Below are 17,273 nucleotides of genomic sequence, written 5' to 3' on the forward strand. Positions count from 1 at the left end.
GCACCTCAATTTCGAGAAAAATGTGTATATATATTTTTAAACTGTCTTTTCCGCTTTGCTCTTTTTTTTATAATTAAATCTATCTGTATTTCAATCGAAATCTGATATAGCCGCTAAATTGTCATAATGGTAAAGCCTTCAAAAAAACATATACTTAATTTGCAAATTTTTAGTGGCAGGTGGGATTTGCTAGATTTGATGCACCAAAAACTGTAGTCTTAAGTATTGTTTTGTAGGAAAAAGAGTAAGTCAATGTTGTTTGCATATTTTATGAAAATGCATATAGAGCAAATTATATGACTACTTCAATCAAATATTTTACTAATGAAATACAATCAATGAATCTCTAGGAGACTTTGAATCCATGTCAAGATATTCCAACCATGTTAGGAGTTGTGCCATATTAGGAGTTGAAAGGAGGACATTTCACTAATAAAGAGAGAATCCAAGTATAACAAAACACTCACCACAAACACGTCTTCCACAAGCATATCCTTTTGTCTTACTCATTTCATGGCCACCTAAGAAAAAATACCATAAACAGATCACTAAACATTGTCAAATGTTCTAATGAGATTCAAAATGGTCACCAATAAACATGGAGTGTGTGTACAAGGGCCACCCTTTCATTTGTGTTGCCCTAAACCATCTAGCTCATAACTCCAACTCATAAAGAGAGGGGCCCATATGAAATTAATAGGCATCAATCGATTTGGGAGGGCTTACTCACATATTGATTGTCCCTCCAGTGCATGCAGAGGTAGATTATTGTTGTGGCACATTCATTATTAGCCCCTACCCCCTCACCTTATAAGGGCCCACAACTCGTTCTACACTTGAATATGCTCCAAAAAGAGGAATCTCCAAACATATCACCAATGTCAACTACATCAAATATTCAAAGGCTATATATAAAACATATACAAAATAACATGCAAGAGGGATCATCTTACATTTCTATGAGATATTGAAAGTTTATAAGTTTGTAATATATCTAGCAATCTTTTTGAGTGACTAAAGTTTTTTTTGAATTTTTTTCCTACAAAATAGGAGCTCCTACTTTTTTAGCCCTCTCAATTTGAGTGGATGGAAATGGGGAGGGGTTGAAAATAGCCCCACAAGCTTAGGAGATTTATACTCTTAGGGTGGGAAGTTTTTTAGGAATATTTTAAACCTAGTGGTCCCATGAACTCCTAATATATCTATCAGTCTTTTTGAGTGGCTAAAGATTTTTTAAAATTTTTTACTACAAAATAGGAGCTCCTACTTTTTAGCCCTCTCAATTTGAGTAGGTGGAAATGGTGTAGAATTGGAAATAGCCCCACAAGCTTAGGGAATTTCTTACCCATGGGTCAAGAACTTCATATTATTTTTCCACCAAAATGAAATAATAACTTTAAAATCTTAAGTTATTTTACTTTTAAAATTTATGGGACTAGGTCAATTTCCTTAGATTTAGGAGCTAAATTTTTTTACCTAAAATAAATAAAAAATTCACGGGACCATTCATTATAAAATATTCCTAAATGCTCTTAGGGTGGGGTCCCATGGAAGTAGGCTTTTTTTTAAAATTTTTGAATGAGTGGTTTTCATGAAGGTTTTTTAGGAATATTTTAAACATAGTTACCCCATGAACTTCTAGTGCAACCCAACTTAAAAATTTAGAATGCAAAATTGAAGGAAATTGGGGTTATGAATTTTAATATTTTTAAATAAAAAATATATATTCAAAATATAATTTTGTATTGAGAAGAAATAGAAAAACTTACTTTCCCTTCTAAAAGTTTATTTTGCTAGGGATGTAGATTTTATAAGTATTCTCTTAAGCTAGTGGAGTTAAATCTTGCCCCACCATTATTTTTGTCCTTAAATGAGAAGCCTTAGATAGTGTAGGGCCTCTTATTTTTTGGGAGAAGATTCTAGATGATCCTACTATAAAAATTTCTTTTATTTTTTATCGGACCCCTTCTTCCTTGAAAATCAAAGCTTAAGTCCCTCCATGGGACCCTAATCTAAGATTGGAAGACTTTGTTAAACATGATGTTTTCTTTACTTTAAATCAAAGAACCATATTCATATCAAAATAGTTCTCTCTAGGATATTTATATTTTAAAGTATATTGTTTTTTAATTATATTTTAAAGTACATTAAATTTTTATTTAATTTGTTTATTATAATTGAAATGGTTTTGTATTTAATTTGAAATGTTCATCTCAAATTTAGAAATTAATGGCTAAAAGTGTATAGAAGAGGTTGCACAACCATCCAAGTGAGCTTTACCATTCATATATTTGTTCATCTATTGAAATCATAAATTCCTTTGTACATGACATGTTTTTGAAGTATTAGATAGCAACCAAATGGATGAGGGGTAGACTCCGAAGTACAAAAAGGCTAAGAGATCAACCAAAGGTTACCTCCCAATCATCTAACTGATACCAGTTTTATACTTCAAAAAGAAAATATGATCCAAAATAGAACTAACAACATCAGTCCTGTTGCTAACAAGCATATAAAAAGGAAAAGCATTCCAGTAGTAAGAAAACATACTACTACTATTAGTCCAACATTTAGACTTACATATAAAATAAAGCCCCATAGGGCATCAAGTTTAGAGTAATTGGTATCATAACAGCAAAAAGAAAAAATAATAGCAGGGCTAATTGCCCTCCTTCTTTAGCTTAGGCTAATCTTTATTCACATCCACCCCCTCCTCTTTGACAAGTTTTTTTAGGAGAGTCTTCATCTTGTTCTCTACCAAGAAGCCGTATAAGGGATGGGTAGTCTAGATCTCCTTTCCCAAGTCTTTCACATCCTTATTCACTTGTAGGAAATAAAGGGTAGTGATTGTGAAATGCATAAATTTAGTGGAGAAACTTGCCAGAGTTTCAAATTTTTGGCAGATGCCAATGTGATTGTCTGTCAACTCCTTCATTGACAGTTCTAGCCTATCCAACTGAGCCTTTCCATGGCTTTGGCCATGGTTATGCTTCCATTTTTCCTCCCCTTCTTTAGAAGTACCTTTCAAGGGGGAGGTGATGTCCTCCCCCACACGTCTAGCTAGGGAAGGGTTAGCTTCAAGTGTATCATAAATGTGCGAGGGATAGAGTGGGCTAGAGACATGCTTCTTGCCAATGTCTTGGTGAGGTTTCTTCATCTTGGTGGATTTAATGTCACTTTTGGTAGACTCTGAGCTAAAATCTTGTTAAGGGGGGACTTAAATTTCTCTAATTGGAGGCATTCGTTGGTTCTTTGAGCACTCTATTTTCTCTTCCTTATGTCTATATCAAAATCAATGAGGCTAATTTTAATTTTAGGGGTGGGGGTTTTCTTGGTTTTTTTGTGGCTAAGGCTAGGGTCAAGGTCCAAAGAAACTTGGGGACTGATAGTAACTAGCAGGTTGACTAGGAGTGTTGGGTTTATGGCAAGGTGATCAATATACAATTTATTCATGAAACCTTGGTGGATGAGATAAAAGGATTTTCCCTCCCCCTTCTTTCTTCTAGCCTTGAATATACTGTCTTCCATTGAATTTAGCAAAAGGAATGAAAAGGAAATTTGATCCAAATTTTTGAAATGCTTGAGAATGGGAAAATGGCAGAAAAAAGTACCTAAAATAGATCCTCAAGGATAATGTATCTCATAATAGCATAGCACATAACATCCCAAGGATTAGGAAAGTGTTCCTTGGAAAACACACCACACATTTGAACCGGTTCCTCCTTAAACTTGAAGATCTTCCACAGACTAGTTTCATCATTCACACGTGCTTGCTTGCACCAGTTCTTGCCTCCCATGGGAAACCCACCAACCTTAGCTCTAACTTCTTCAGTGATTTCAAAACTCATCCCATTGATGGCCACTTTTCTATCATTCCACAAGATGAATTATTGCATCAAGATGTTCTCCTCATGTTTTATCATCTGTTCCATAAAAGGTAATAAGCCACCCTCTCATAGATAAACAATTGCTACTTCACTCTTGCGGATGGAAGCCTCCACTCCTACAGGTTCAATACGATCACTGGTGCCCATACCACATAGCATGTTGCTTTATTCCCACTAAAATGATAAAATTCTATGTATGTGACACATATCTTTTTCCTTGAGAGATTTGCAACTAGGATAATATATTTATTGGAAGAATACAATTATGTATCTATAAGATGGGACTAGAAAAATGACTAAGGGAATGCAACATTAAAAAGGTTTTGTAATGATTTTCTTTTTGTTGTCTTGTCCAAGTTAGACTTGAGAAATTATGGATCTAGGATGTGGATGTGAGCAATTATTTTTCATCATCACCCTTGAATAGTAGCGTTGAAGTTTTTATAATAGTTTTTCTTTATAAGTTTTAAATAATTATTTTTTATGAATATTATTATTTGATTATTTATTTTCATTTATTGAATTTATATCATCTTTTATAATTTATTTTAATATTTTAATTTATATTATATTTTATAAAATTTAAATATTAAAGGTTTTCTATACAATGTATTTATTATTATAATTTTGTGAGGTAAAAGGTCATAGATATGTATTATATTTTAAAAATATAAAACTAACAATCACAAAATGCATCATAAGTTTTGAATATCTATAGCTAGAAAATACATGAATCTAAAATAAAAAGACCTTGTTGAGAGGTTTTATCTAGCCACATGTTAGCACTATACAACTAAACCTAAACAAAATTGAACAAACAAATGACTTCTATAAATATAAATTGGAAGGTTGTCAAGTAGTACTAAAATTTATTAAAAATAAACCACATATATAACATTGATTCATGAAATACATGAGTTCTCAACAACTTCCTCTGGCTTTGGAAGACAATAACCAAGCACATAGTCTTTCTTTTCTTTGTATTCCATATTTTTAGGGGGAAGACCACTACCTAGCCAAGAGGATTAAAATGATTGAGGATTTTTCCTCTTTCTATGTCCTTATTTTTTATTTTTGTTGTGTTCTTTTACCATGCTTTAAACTCTCAATCCTTGAGTGTCTAGATTTGGAACAATTTCTTTATCATTTTAATGGTTGTTATTAAAAACCTCCATGATACGATGTTTAGTTTAGTTGTTAGTTTAGAGTAGAGGGTTTTCCTTTTTGCTATCTACAATACTTGTTTTGATAGTAAGCTAGTGCTTCATTTCTATGTTTTTTGTAAATTAAGTATGGGTGTATAGTCTACTGACTATGGTCTATAAGTTGTGTGTCTACTGGTAGTGACTTTGTCACTATGTCTTTTTTCTCTGGGCCAATCACTTGAATTTTGACTACTTTATAATATCAAAAACACATAATAATAATTAATCTTGACTTCAACTTGCTGTTCAAAAAAAGAAAAATTAAGAATATAAAAATAGCTAATAACTTGAGATTATTAATATTGTTTTTGAAGTATTAGATAGCAGCCATAAGGATAGGGGGCTAACCCCAAAGTACAAAAAGGTTGAAGGACCAACTAGAGGATACCTCCCAATCATCTAATTGGTACAAGTTTTATACTTCAAAAAGCAAAAAAGTTCTAGGACAAAAGCGTCACTACCATCAATCCTGTTACTAACCAACAAATAAAATGGAAAAGCATTCCAACAGTAGGGGAATATATTGTTGCTATCAATCTAGAAATTAAACATATACATATATAATAAAACCGTATAGGTCACTAAGTTCAGAGTGATTGACAACATAAACAAAAAATGAACAAACAAAATCAAGGCTAGCTACCCTCATTCTTTTCTAGTTCCTCATTCTTCTTATCCTCAGGCTCATCCCTATTCACTTCCACCCCCTCCTCTTTGATGAGCTTGTCCAAGAGCATCTTCAACTAGTCCTCCCCCAAAAAGCCTTAAATGGAGTAGGTAGTCTCACTCTCCTTTCACACGTCCTTCATGTCCTCATTCACCTATAGGAAATAAAGAGTAGTGACCGCAGAATGCATAACTTTTGTGGAGAATTTTGCCAATGTGTCAAATTTTTGGCAAATGCCAATGTGATTGTTCACCATCTCCTTCATTGACTACTCTAGCCTATCTAGCTAAACCTTTCTTTGGCTTTGGCCATGGTTGTGCTTCCCTTCCCCCCCAACCTTTGGGAGTGCCCTTCATGGGGGAGGTGATGTCCTCACCATGCTTTTGGCTGGGGATGAGACAACTTCAACGGTGTCTGAGATGTGTGAGGGACTAAGTGGGCTGGAGACGAGCTTCTTACCAATGTCCTAGCGAGGCCTCTTTCTCTTGGTGGGTTTTATCTCACTCTTGGTAGACTCAAAGCTAAAATCTTTTTTTGGGGGGACTTGAATTTCCCCAATTGGAGGCATTTGCTAGTTCTCCAAGGATTCTACTTACTCTTCCTCATGTTCATATCTAAATCAATGAGGCATTATAATATTGTTACTTTATAAAAGTTACTATAATAATTGATCACGTCAAATGTGTATATTTAAATAACTTAAATATTTTTTGATTACCAACCTAAAATTTCTAGTAGATGAGCACTAGTTGGACTTTATCCAAATTTATTAACATTTCCATTCTTGATTCTTAACTTCTAGATTTTATTCTTTATAACGATAAGTATTCTTCTTCTATTAATTTTTCGTGTTGTTCTCACATTCTTTTAGTGTAATAATAAGTCCAATAATCAGTCTCTATTCTTTAATATTTATCTAATTTTCTTTTAATACACAAATTTATTCATTTCTATTAATTAATGCATTATGTTTTAGAAGTTAAAATAGTTTAGTAAGCATTATCTGAATGCATAGGACTATTCTTCCCATACAATAAAGTTTTGAGCTTAATTTTTATTTAAAAATATTTTTGATTCTTTATTAGTGTGATAGCAATTATTATTTTTATAAATTTATATGAGAAGTCATATAGTTTCACCGATGGATTTTAAAATTTATATCACATGTTGACTTTAGTTTCTCTTCTTTAACATATTTAGTAGACAATAGACAATGCTATAGTATCTTTTCCAAAGTCTCTTTGTTTGTAATGCTCTTATGAAAAGATTCTATAAAATGTCTTATTGATCGTTATATTATTACAATTTAAATCTCTACTATAATAAATACATTAAAAACCTAAAATAAAAACTTAATATTAAAATACTTCAGAACAAGTCAAGCGAGCCATAAAATATAATGAAAATGATATAAATTAAAAAGTAAAGATGATATTTAAAAGCTAACTAGTGAAAATCTGTGCGTATACCAGAGCAGCTAGAAATAATCAGTTGTACATGGCAACCTCGAAAGTAAAGTGGCTCCAATACACAACTTAAAGACATTATATAGACTTTCATTTATTGATTCCTTATTTAATACGCGTGACAAGCGTTGAGTAGAAGAGGTAATCTAGGCTACTTCTGGTATGCATGATGTGAGAGACGTGGTATGGGGATTGCATTTAAAAGTGCAGACTTCTTGAGAGTAATTCCGAGCTCGTCCCTCATGTCCATCTCTTCATAGCTCATGCCATCCGGAAGCACCCAATCAAACGAATGAAGCAAAGAAGCCAGAATCAAATGAACCATACGGTCCGCCAATGAAAGCCCAGCACAAATCCTTCTCCCCGCTCCGAATGGAATCAGCTCGAAGTTTTGTCCCCGGTAATCCACCTTGCAATTTTTACCCGTCAGAAATCTCTCGGGCAGAAATTCGGAAGGGCTGGTCCAAACTGAAGGGTCCCTCGCAATGGCCCACACGTTCACAAAAACCTGCGTGTCTTTGGGTATCACAAATCCCTCGACCACGCATGTGCTGTGAGCCTTGTGTGGAAGCAGCAGAGGAACCGGCGTGTGCAGTCGGAATGTCTCTTTCACGGCTGCACGGAGATAAGGCAGACGATCCAAATCAGATTCTTCCACTTTCCGATCGGGACCAACAACTTCATCCAGTTCCTGACGGAGACACTTTAATTTCTCTGGATTGCGAATGAACTCTGCCATGCCCCATTCCACCGTTGTAGTTGTCGTTTCAGTGCCGGCAATAAACAATTCCTGGAAAAGTTAAAAAAGAAGATTAAATAAAAGACTGTTTCTTTAGGCATTTGATAAGTTAATTTCAATACATACAGCTATCAAGGGGCGAATATCAGCGGGTGTGAAATCTTGGCTTCTGGAATCTAGTAGAACATCCAGAAAATCCTTCGCGGAATCGTTTCGCCCGAGGTTTTCACTTTCAGAAGCGAGTCTTGTCTGTAGGAACAAATCAACAAAATCGTACATCGCCTGCAAATGCTTGGACATCTGACTACAAACGCCCTGCGGGTCGAGTAAGTGGAGAAAGGGGAAAAAGTCGACCAAATTGGGCTTTCCTCCGAGCCTCGTCAACTCGCAGACGGAATGGTTGAATCCAGCTGAAGCCGGATTGTGGGGATCGAAGACTCTTGAGCTGAAGATCATGTTTCCCAACAAATTCAAAGACGTGCAAAACACCGTTCTCCCGATATCTATCACATTTCTCTTGTCCTCGTAAATGAGTCGGATTGTGTGAAATACCTCGGCTCTTCTGAGGTGTTGAAGAGCTTCTTGTCTCGTGTTGCTGAAAAGCTCGACCATTGAGATGCGTCGGAGGTTGCGCCAATGAGGTCCATATTCGCCCCAAATAAGGGAGGCCTTGTGATGGGAGATTGATTTGACGCCTTCTATCACCGTCCGCCCCGCGAAGATGTGGTCGTGTGTTTTGAAGACTTCCTTCGCCATGGCGGCGGAGGAGACGACCACTGTTGTCTTGGTGCCGAGGCGGAGAGTCATGAGTGGGCCAAATTTGAGAGAGAGCGCGTACAGAGACTCGGTAGGTCTATTGCCCAGCAGAAAGAGGTTTCCCACAATGGGCCAAGCAGTAGGCCCAGGGGGCAGAGAATTCCTCGTTTTCATCTCTCTTCTCCATAGAAAGAAGAAGAATAACAGTGAAGCAGCAGTAAGGAGCACAGAATACCAAGAAAACAGTGGAAACCCCATATTGGCTGTAGAGATCCTTGTTTCCTCTGGTTCAGTTTCCAGTGTGTAACTAGTGTCTACTTTATAGGCTGAGTACGTGCTGGCAGCGCGCTTGATCTTTCCAAGTCGTAACACGTTTTTCTTTGGCTAGAATTTTATAATTACATACATAGATTTTGGGAATACAGTAGTTTGAATTGTTGTGGCTTTCTGTAGGAGAACATGAGAACATGACATGACTAATATTTTTGACAATTTGCTTCTGGATTTGATTGTTTTTGTTTTTTTAGCATCAACGTTTCGAATCACACTCTGTGATCCATCATCAGGATGAGAGAATGCAAGAATGAAAAGATGTCCTGATGATGGATCACAGAGTGTGATCCTAAACGTTGATGCTAAAAAAACAAACACAATCAAATCCAAAAGCAAATTGTCAAAAAAGTCTAATGGATTGTGGAAATCTATTCAGATTGATGACTAATATTATTTTCTATCGCCTGCTTTACTTGAATAACATAGTCCATTGGAGACAGTGGGCTGTAAGATCGGAGAGTCTTTGTTGAACGGGATGTCCACTTTAAAATCACAAATCCATATTCAATTCGAAATAAGTCTCTGAAGGATATTTATATTTTAAAGGATATTAATTTTTAATTTATATTTTAAAGTACATTGATATTTTAATTTACTTTTATATTATAATTAAAAAAATTTAAATGTCAATGGTTGTTAAATTCAATTCGAAATAAGTCTCTGAAGGATATTTATATTTTAAAGGATATTAATTTTTAATTTATATTTTAAAGTACATTGATATTTTAATTTACTTTTATATTATAATGAAAAAAATTTAAAAGTCAATGGTTGTTAAAAAGAGGATGCATGACCATTTAAGACATCTCTGCCATCCGTTAATTGTTAACCCCTATTGAAATGCCCTTGGCTAAATAGCCAAACATATGCATGAGATTTGACAGTTTTTGAAATTTATTAACTAATTTTAAAGTCACAAAACTCCTTGTATGTGACTGCAAAATAAATTTAATAAATTCAAAAAATTATCATATCAGGTGCAAATTTTCTGCTAGATAGACATCACCCATTGAAATGCGTACTTGTCATGTTACTTTTTCCCATTGAATTCCTACAAGAAATTTGTGAATGGGGACAACATATATAAATTGTTAAAATACAAGAAAGCATCTATTTTTTGTTAAGATGTCACAAGAACAAGAAGTAACTACAAATAGGGTTTATAGGTGGTCCAAGTTACACTGATAAAGTACAGATCTAGCAATTGGAGTGATAGTAATAGGATGTGGCTATATTTACACAAAATATGCTTTCAATTTTTTTTCAAAATTATGAAAATAAATTATTTTTTTACAAAAATTTCATGATGACTTCAATGGTAAATAGCAAAAGACATCACAAAATCTAAGATAAAATTATTGCATTCTCGCAGATATAAAGAAATTTTTTAAAGAATTTTTTGACTATTGTGTGCATTTTGTCAGGAGGATAGCCTACGTCAATAGTAAATACCTCTCATCATCACACTCCAATAGGGTCTTTAAGGTTTTACAATAGTTTTTCTTTATAATTTTTAATTAGTCTGCTAGTTAAACTTTTTTATTTGATTATATATTTCATGCATAAATTTTATATTATTCATTATCATTTATTTTTAAAAAATTAATTTATATATAGTTTATAAAATATGAATATTAAATATATTTTTATTTAATGTATTTTGTTATTATTTTCTAGGGTAAAAGGTCATAGATTTCTATTATATTTATAGAATACAAAATTGACAATTACAAATATATCATATTTTTGTAGTTCAAATATCCTTGAATTTGAACTACAAATATTAGGGTGAGAGTTTTTATCCTACCACGGGCCAATGTCATATGACTAAGCCAAAAAAGTTGAAGAAAAATAATGACTTCTAGAGATATACATTGAAAAGGTCATCAAGTAGTACCAAAATTTAATAAAATATATAGTAGTGGCTCATGAAATATGAGACTTCTAAGCAATGTTCTATGTCTCGAGACAAGGAGGATCAACCACCCAGTCTTTTGTTTCTTTGCATTCCTCATTTTTAGGAGGAGGACCACTACCCAGACTATTATTAACCTCATCATTTAAGTTTGTTTTTTGAACTCATCATCTGTTGTGTATGGTCTCCATATTATTAAACACAAGTTGGACAATGGACGATGAATTATCATCTTGTGCATAGCATAGAAGACGACCTTACTAGATGCGATAATCTCATGAGGAACAAAATCATATAGTAAACCAAATTACTTGTCAAACACATTATGGTTTCCAAATAGCAAAGCATTTTCAATTGCATCGAATAGACAACCAATGACCTATCTTTTTTTCAAATGTTGGAAGAGGAAAAACCCAATTAGGGCCTTACACTTAAACATGTCATATTTTCTAAGAGAGATAAATAATTGAAAACCTTTCATTAACTCCCCTCTAACATATCTAGCAATCTTTTTGAGGGGTTAAAGGTTTATTTCAAAAAATTTCCTACAAAATAGGAGCTCCTACTTTTTATCACCCTTAATTTGAATGCATGGAAATGAGCCGGGGAAGGAAATAGTCTCACTAGCTTAGGATATTTTCTCCCCACATGTCAACAATTTCATATTATTTTTCCACCAAAACAAAATAATAAATTTAAAATCCTAGGCCGGGGTCCCATGAGCACTTGCTTTCTTAGAAATAGAGCAAGAGCTATTGAATTTATATGTGAATTTTCTTCAAAATGTTAGCTCCTAAATTCAAGGAAGTTGGTTGTCTAATAAATTTTAAAAATAAAAATTATATTTCTTCATAAATTTTCTTGGTGGAATTATTTCATTTTGCCTAGAAAGTAAAGAGTAGGTTGTTGAAAAATGGTAGAATTATTCTCTAAGCTAGTGGACCTACTTAGATTAAGAGGGCCAAAAAGTCAAAGCTCCTATTTTATAGGAAAAAAAATCCAAAAAAACCTTTGGCCCCCTTAAATAAATTATCATGGGGCTACCTACTCTAGAAAAATAGATCCCAGGCCCCTCCCATGGGACCCCTACCTTAGGCTATTTTCATTTTTAAATTTATGGGACCACCAATTTCCTTAAATTTAGGAGCTAATTTTTTTTAGCTAGAAGAAATTAAAAATTCATGACATCACTCATCATTAAATATTTTTAAAAACTCTAAGGGTGCCTTGTCCCATGGTGGGGGGCTTTCTAAAGAAATTGAGCTAGTGTTGTATAGACCTTTTTGGAATATTTTAAACATGGTGACCTCATGAACTTCTAGTGCAACCCGACTTACAAATTTAAACTCCAAAATTGAAGGAATTTGCAAGTTATGAATTTTAATACTTTTAAGTTTAAAATGTATGTTCAAAATATAATTTTGTATTGAGCAGAAATAGGAAAACTTAATTTTCCTTCTAAAATTTTATTTTGACAAGAATGTAGATTTAAAAAATATTCTTTTAAGCTGGTAGAGCTAAGAGCAGGCCCTTATGTAGCTTCTTAGGTTAATGTGGCTAGTAGCTGCTACTATATATTTTAAGGAGCAAGTGACCCCACGAATGCTAATCTCTTCTTATATTAAGAAGCCTAAAAGTAATTTTTAAATAATGGACTTAAATTTGGGAGGGAAAAAAATAGATGTAAATGTAAAAATAGAGGAAAATAAATGGAAGTAAATGAAAAAAAAAGGAGGGAATTTTTCTATGCATCCACCTGTATTTTTTTTAATATACAGTAGTTCCTTATTATGAGCCCTCTTTTCTTTTTGACAATTTATTTGACATCTGCATAGCTTATTTTTAAGTAGAAAATAGACTTAAGCAGTTGCATGGGGACATGGGGTAATTCTAGCCCCACCATTATTCTTGTGCTTAAATGACTAGCTGTGGATATTGTAGAGGCTCTTATTCTCTAGGAGGAGATTCTAAATGATCCTATTAACAATTTGTTTTCTTCTTTAGGAGACCTCATCTTCCTTAAAAATAGAAGCTTAAGTCCCTCCCTCAAACCCCAAGCTAAGATTGAAAGTCTTTGTTAAACATGATGTCTACTTTACTTTAAATTCAAAAGCCATATTCATACTCAAAACAATTCTCTCAAGGATATTTATATTTTAAAGTATATTTATTTTTTGTTTATATTTTAAAGTACATTGACATTTTATTTAATTTTTATATTATAATTGAAAAGGCTTTGCCTCTAATTTGAAATGCCCAACTCAATTTTAAAAATCAACAACTAAAAGTGTATAAAAAAGGATGCACATTCATCCAAGTGAGGTCGACAATCCATTTATTTGTTCATCCCTACTGAAATCATAAATTCCTATGTGTTTTGCATGTTGCTTTATCCCCACATAAATCGTAAATTCTTATGTCTATGGCACTTTTGTTTTTCCCCAAGAAATTTGTAACTAGAACAACATATTTATTGTAAAAATAGAATAATAAATCTATCTATTAAGATAGGATGAGAAAAATGACTAAGGGAATGAAAGATTGAAAAGGTTTTATAATTATTTTCTTTTGGTTGTGTTGTCCAAGTTAGATTTGAGAAATTATGGATCTAGCATGTTGGTGCTATTGGAATTCTTTAGAATAAAGGAGAGGGGGGGTGAATCAGTTATCCAAGGTCCAAATGTACAAATAAAAAATTTCATAGGGTAGTTTCAACCCATATCTATAAAACATTTTCATCATGCATGCATCCATTAGATTATGCAATCACTCAAACTTGTAGGTTACTATGAAATTAATTTTTAGAAATGTAAACATTTAACATAACATATTCAATAACACATTTGAAACAATGATTTAACATAGAATCCAAATTTGGTAAAAACCACTAGTAACATGCTATTCATTCTCACTCTTCTGAAGTGATGCCCTATGAAACGCGAACCCTGTTAAAGGTTACAATGCACATTATTAAATGTGACCCATTTAAAGGATTTCAATCACCCTATTAGGAGTGGGCCTTGTTAGAGGACTTTAGATCATTCACTTGGAATATCACCTAGTTAAAGGTTTTACAAATGACTATTAGGTCAACCTTTATCCAAAGGATTCATCCTAGATTGATACAATGATTATAGAGTAATTGTAAGGCTTGATTTGATATCAACTAACGACTCCATTTGTAGATTACAAATCTCTATTTTAGTCCTCCATTCTACTTGGCTTTCATACACTTCAGCTTTGTTAGCTTTTTCACCCTTCAAGCATCCATACCCTTAAGCCCTCTTGCTTTTCTTGCCAATGCAATGTCTTCTATTAGGTCATTGAATAAAGGAATACCCTAGACTCCTTGTCTTCCTTAGGTTCTTGCACATGACAACCTTTTCTTCTGACCAACCATATCTATAAATAGAAAATTAAGATCTTTTGTCATTCATCCTCCATTAGCCATTTTAGGGTTAGGTCAAATTAGGTAGGATTCAATGAATCTACTCCTCATTTCATGTCATTTCCTTCTAGAAACATCTCCTGCAATTCCCTTTGAATTCACCTCAAAATAGTTTATCTTGAATTCTGTATCATCATCTTATCAACCTTATGTTCCACAATCCAAGAAATCAAACTTGTCATCTCAGATTCATCGAGTTCTCAATCTTTCTCATAATGTTGACACTTGAAATTAACTGGCTTCTGATGCTTTGCACATACAATGTTACTTGACATCCACTATCAAAACACTCGACACAAACTAAAGTTTACTGGTGCTCAGCATCAACTAAACTTTACTCAATTTACAATGTTTCACTCAACTTACACTGAATTTGACTTTGTTGGGCTCTAACTAATTTTTTGCTTAGCTTGCACTAGCTTTGCTTGGCACCTACTATCAACTCAGTCAGGCTTGGTAGACAAACTTCATTTAACTTGTTCTTCTAAACTTACTGAGTGTAACCAACCTTCGCAAATTTAAGTAGATTATCAATGCACTATAATATCACTATCTTAGCTGATTCTTGTATGCCTTTTCCATATCATAACTCAAGCTTCCTCTAGGTGCTGTTGTTACCTCATTTTCAATCAAATCCTCTTCATCAATCAAACAAATGATAGTACTTAAATCATATAAGAAATTGTCTTACTAATGAGTAGCAAGTTTGACATCAGTGAGAAAACAATAATTGAAACACATTTATCATACTTTTATCAATTTTTTTTCAACAATCTCCCTTTTGGTATTGATGGCAAACCAAACTGACCATACTTAATCTATAAGACCAAAAAATTACCAAAAGGAAATAATTCATTGTATCAAAATCTCTCCCTCAATCAACAACTTACATCTTTGAATAGGTTACAAAATTCTATTATGATCAATAGATAATCAATCAACTAATCCTTATGACTTCCTTATGATCACTTCTTATATCTCCCTCAACATTGTCTCCCTCTTACTAGGTAGATGTAATCAGAAGATACACTTGTACACTTTCTCCCTTTGAGTAGTTATTCCATAGGTTTGTATCTTCTATATCTAGATTTCTCCCTCTGTGATTTCTTGATCTTAGTGTACTTTCTTGAGGATAATTTCTTCCTCTTTGAAAACAATGGCAAAGATGTGTCATCTTCATATGTAGATATGAATAATTTTCATTCTCCCTCTGTCACCTTGCTTGTGACTAATTTATAGCTCCATCTTTTTTATTATCTTAGTGTTTGAAAATGTTTCCAGGTTTTCAATTATCCCACTAAGAAACTGACATATCTAGGGGCAACTAACTCCCATTTTCAGCATGCCCTTTCTGACAATAGACCAACTATAAGGCTAGACCCTTCTTCTAATTCAGGCTTTGCTAAACCTAGGCGAGTAGACCTCAGATTCAAATGATACCATACCAGTGCAAAAACATATCCCTGAATCTATTAAGCAGATTATACCCTTATTTCTCCTAATGACTCATGAAATGACATAGATCTATAGTAGCTAAATGAAAAGCTATGAATCTCATAAGCTGAGTGAGAGTTAAACATTTAGGTCCTTCAACATGAAAGGGAAAAAACATTTTATTAATAATGTTGAATTCAACAAAACTCCTAATATGCAGCAGCAAGAACTAAGTGACCCTGTAGCTGATCAATGCCTTAAACATTGGGCAAATCCATGAATCAAATGCATACATATGGATATCTGATACTTATTTATATATTCAGATATAGATCTATCTATTTACCTTGTAAATAAACATCTTTTCTCAATCCAAACCTCAATCTTACATGATATCCTTATCAATAAACTTGCAACCACGTTGGTTCACTAAAGCATTTACATAACCCCTTGAGTTACAAGCAACAATAAGACAACATACAACCTTAAGGGACTGTAACTACGATCTAGGCTCTTTGTTCAAAGATCATAAAACAATTGAAGCTCACTGAGATAAGAGACAAGATTCATGATGAAACTCAACCTGTTGTTCTATTTATTAATTTCTTTGAAACAATACAACCATATGCATGAAATGAAAACAAGAAAACACCTAACGGATCTAAACTATCTATATTATCCTTCCTAAAGTTGTTTATACAGGAAGAATTTGCTAAAGAATGGTGTCACAGTCATGAGAACACATCAAAAATTGGAACCAAAACCTGGTATCACAATAGTGAGTGGTTTTTTCTCCAAGAACTGAAAAATAGAATAATGAGAAAGAATGAGAAAGATATAGGTTGAAGGAATTCTCGGATTGAATCTGCAATCGAGGTGTGTCCCTTCAAAATTCTCCCTCAAGAAGTTGAAAATAATCTTTCTACCTTCTCTGCTTAACTGCCAGAATAAAATCTTTTTTGTTTTGCCTCTCCAAATGCATAATATCTTAGTAAGGACAAATATCTACTAATGAACCTGGATATGTGCCAATTTACCGAATTGAAGCCAAAAGCATCACAAAACTCAAAATATTCTGATACAATAACTACTGAATACTTTCATGATGTTTTTCCACTGAATTCTGCAAGTCGTGACCTGAAACACCTAATAAAACACCCCATTCAAACTTTGAGATAAAACATCTTGTAGCGTGAACCAATGGCATTCTGTGCAAAAACCAACTCCATAGTCAGAAAGTTCATCTTCTCCCAATTCTGGCGATATATAATATTGCCATATTTGCCTCTTAGAAACCCCCAAAAAGTTGAATTGAAAATCACTCCCCTAGCTATAAATGTCAGGTCTGCAAGTTTGAATATTTACAAAATTTCTAAAGTTTATACTTTAGAAAATAACTTTTCTACATTTAAAAATGTTGCAC

General features: G+C 33.5%; 1 protein-coding gene across 1 annotated transcript; it reads right to left on the reverse strand.

The window, feature by feature from the left end:
- Nucleotides 1-7,156: 7,156 nt before the first annotated feature.
- On the reverse strand, nt 7,157-9,121 carry LOC149553617 (geraniol 8-hydroxylase-like). Its single transcript, XM_089789033.1, has 2 exons — nt 8,091-9,121; nt 7,157-8,015 (listed from the first exon to the last, which is right to left on the reverse strand). Exons 1-2 carry the CDS (start codon nt 8,976-8,978, stop codon nt 7,377-7,379), a joined length of 1,527 nt encoding a protein of 508 aa, XP_089645159.1. The 5' UTR covers nt 8,979-9,121; the 3' UTR covers nt 7,157-7,376.
- Between the last annotated feature and the right edge of the window lie 8,152 nt (nt 9,122-17,273).

Source organism: Cupressus sempervirens, chromosome 6 (assembly GCF_028749045.1).
Source record: "Cupressus sempervirens isolate cs-2001-9-10 chromosome 6, ASM2874904v1, whole genome shotgun sequence".
In the NCBI taxonomy this organism is placed as follows: Eukaryota; Viridiplantae; Streptophyta; class Pinopsida; order Cupressales; family Cupressaceae; genus Cupressus; species Cupressus sempervirens.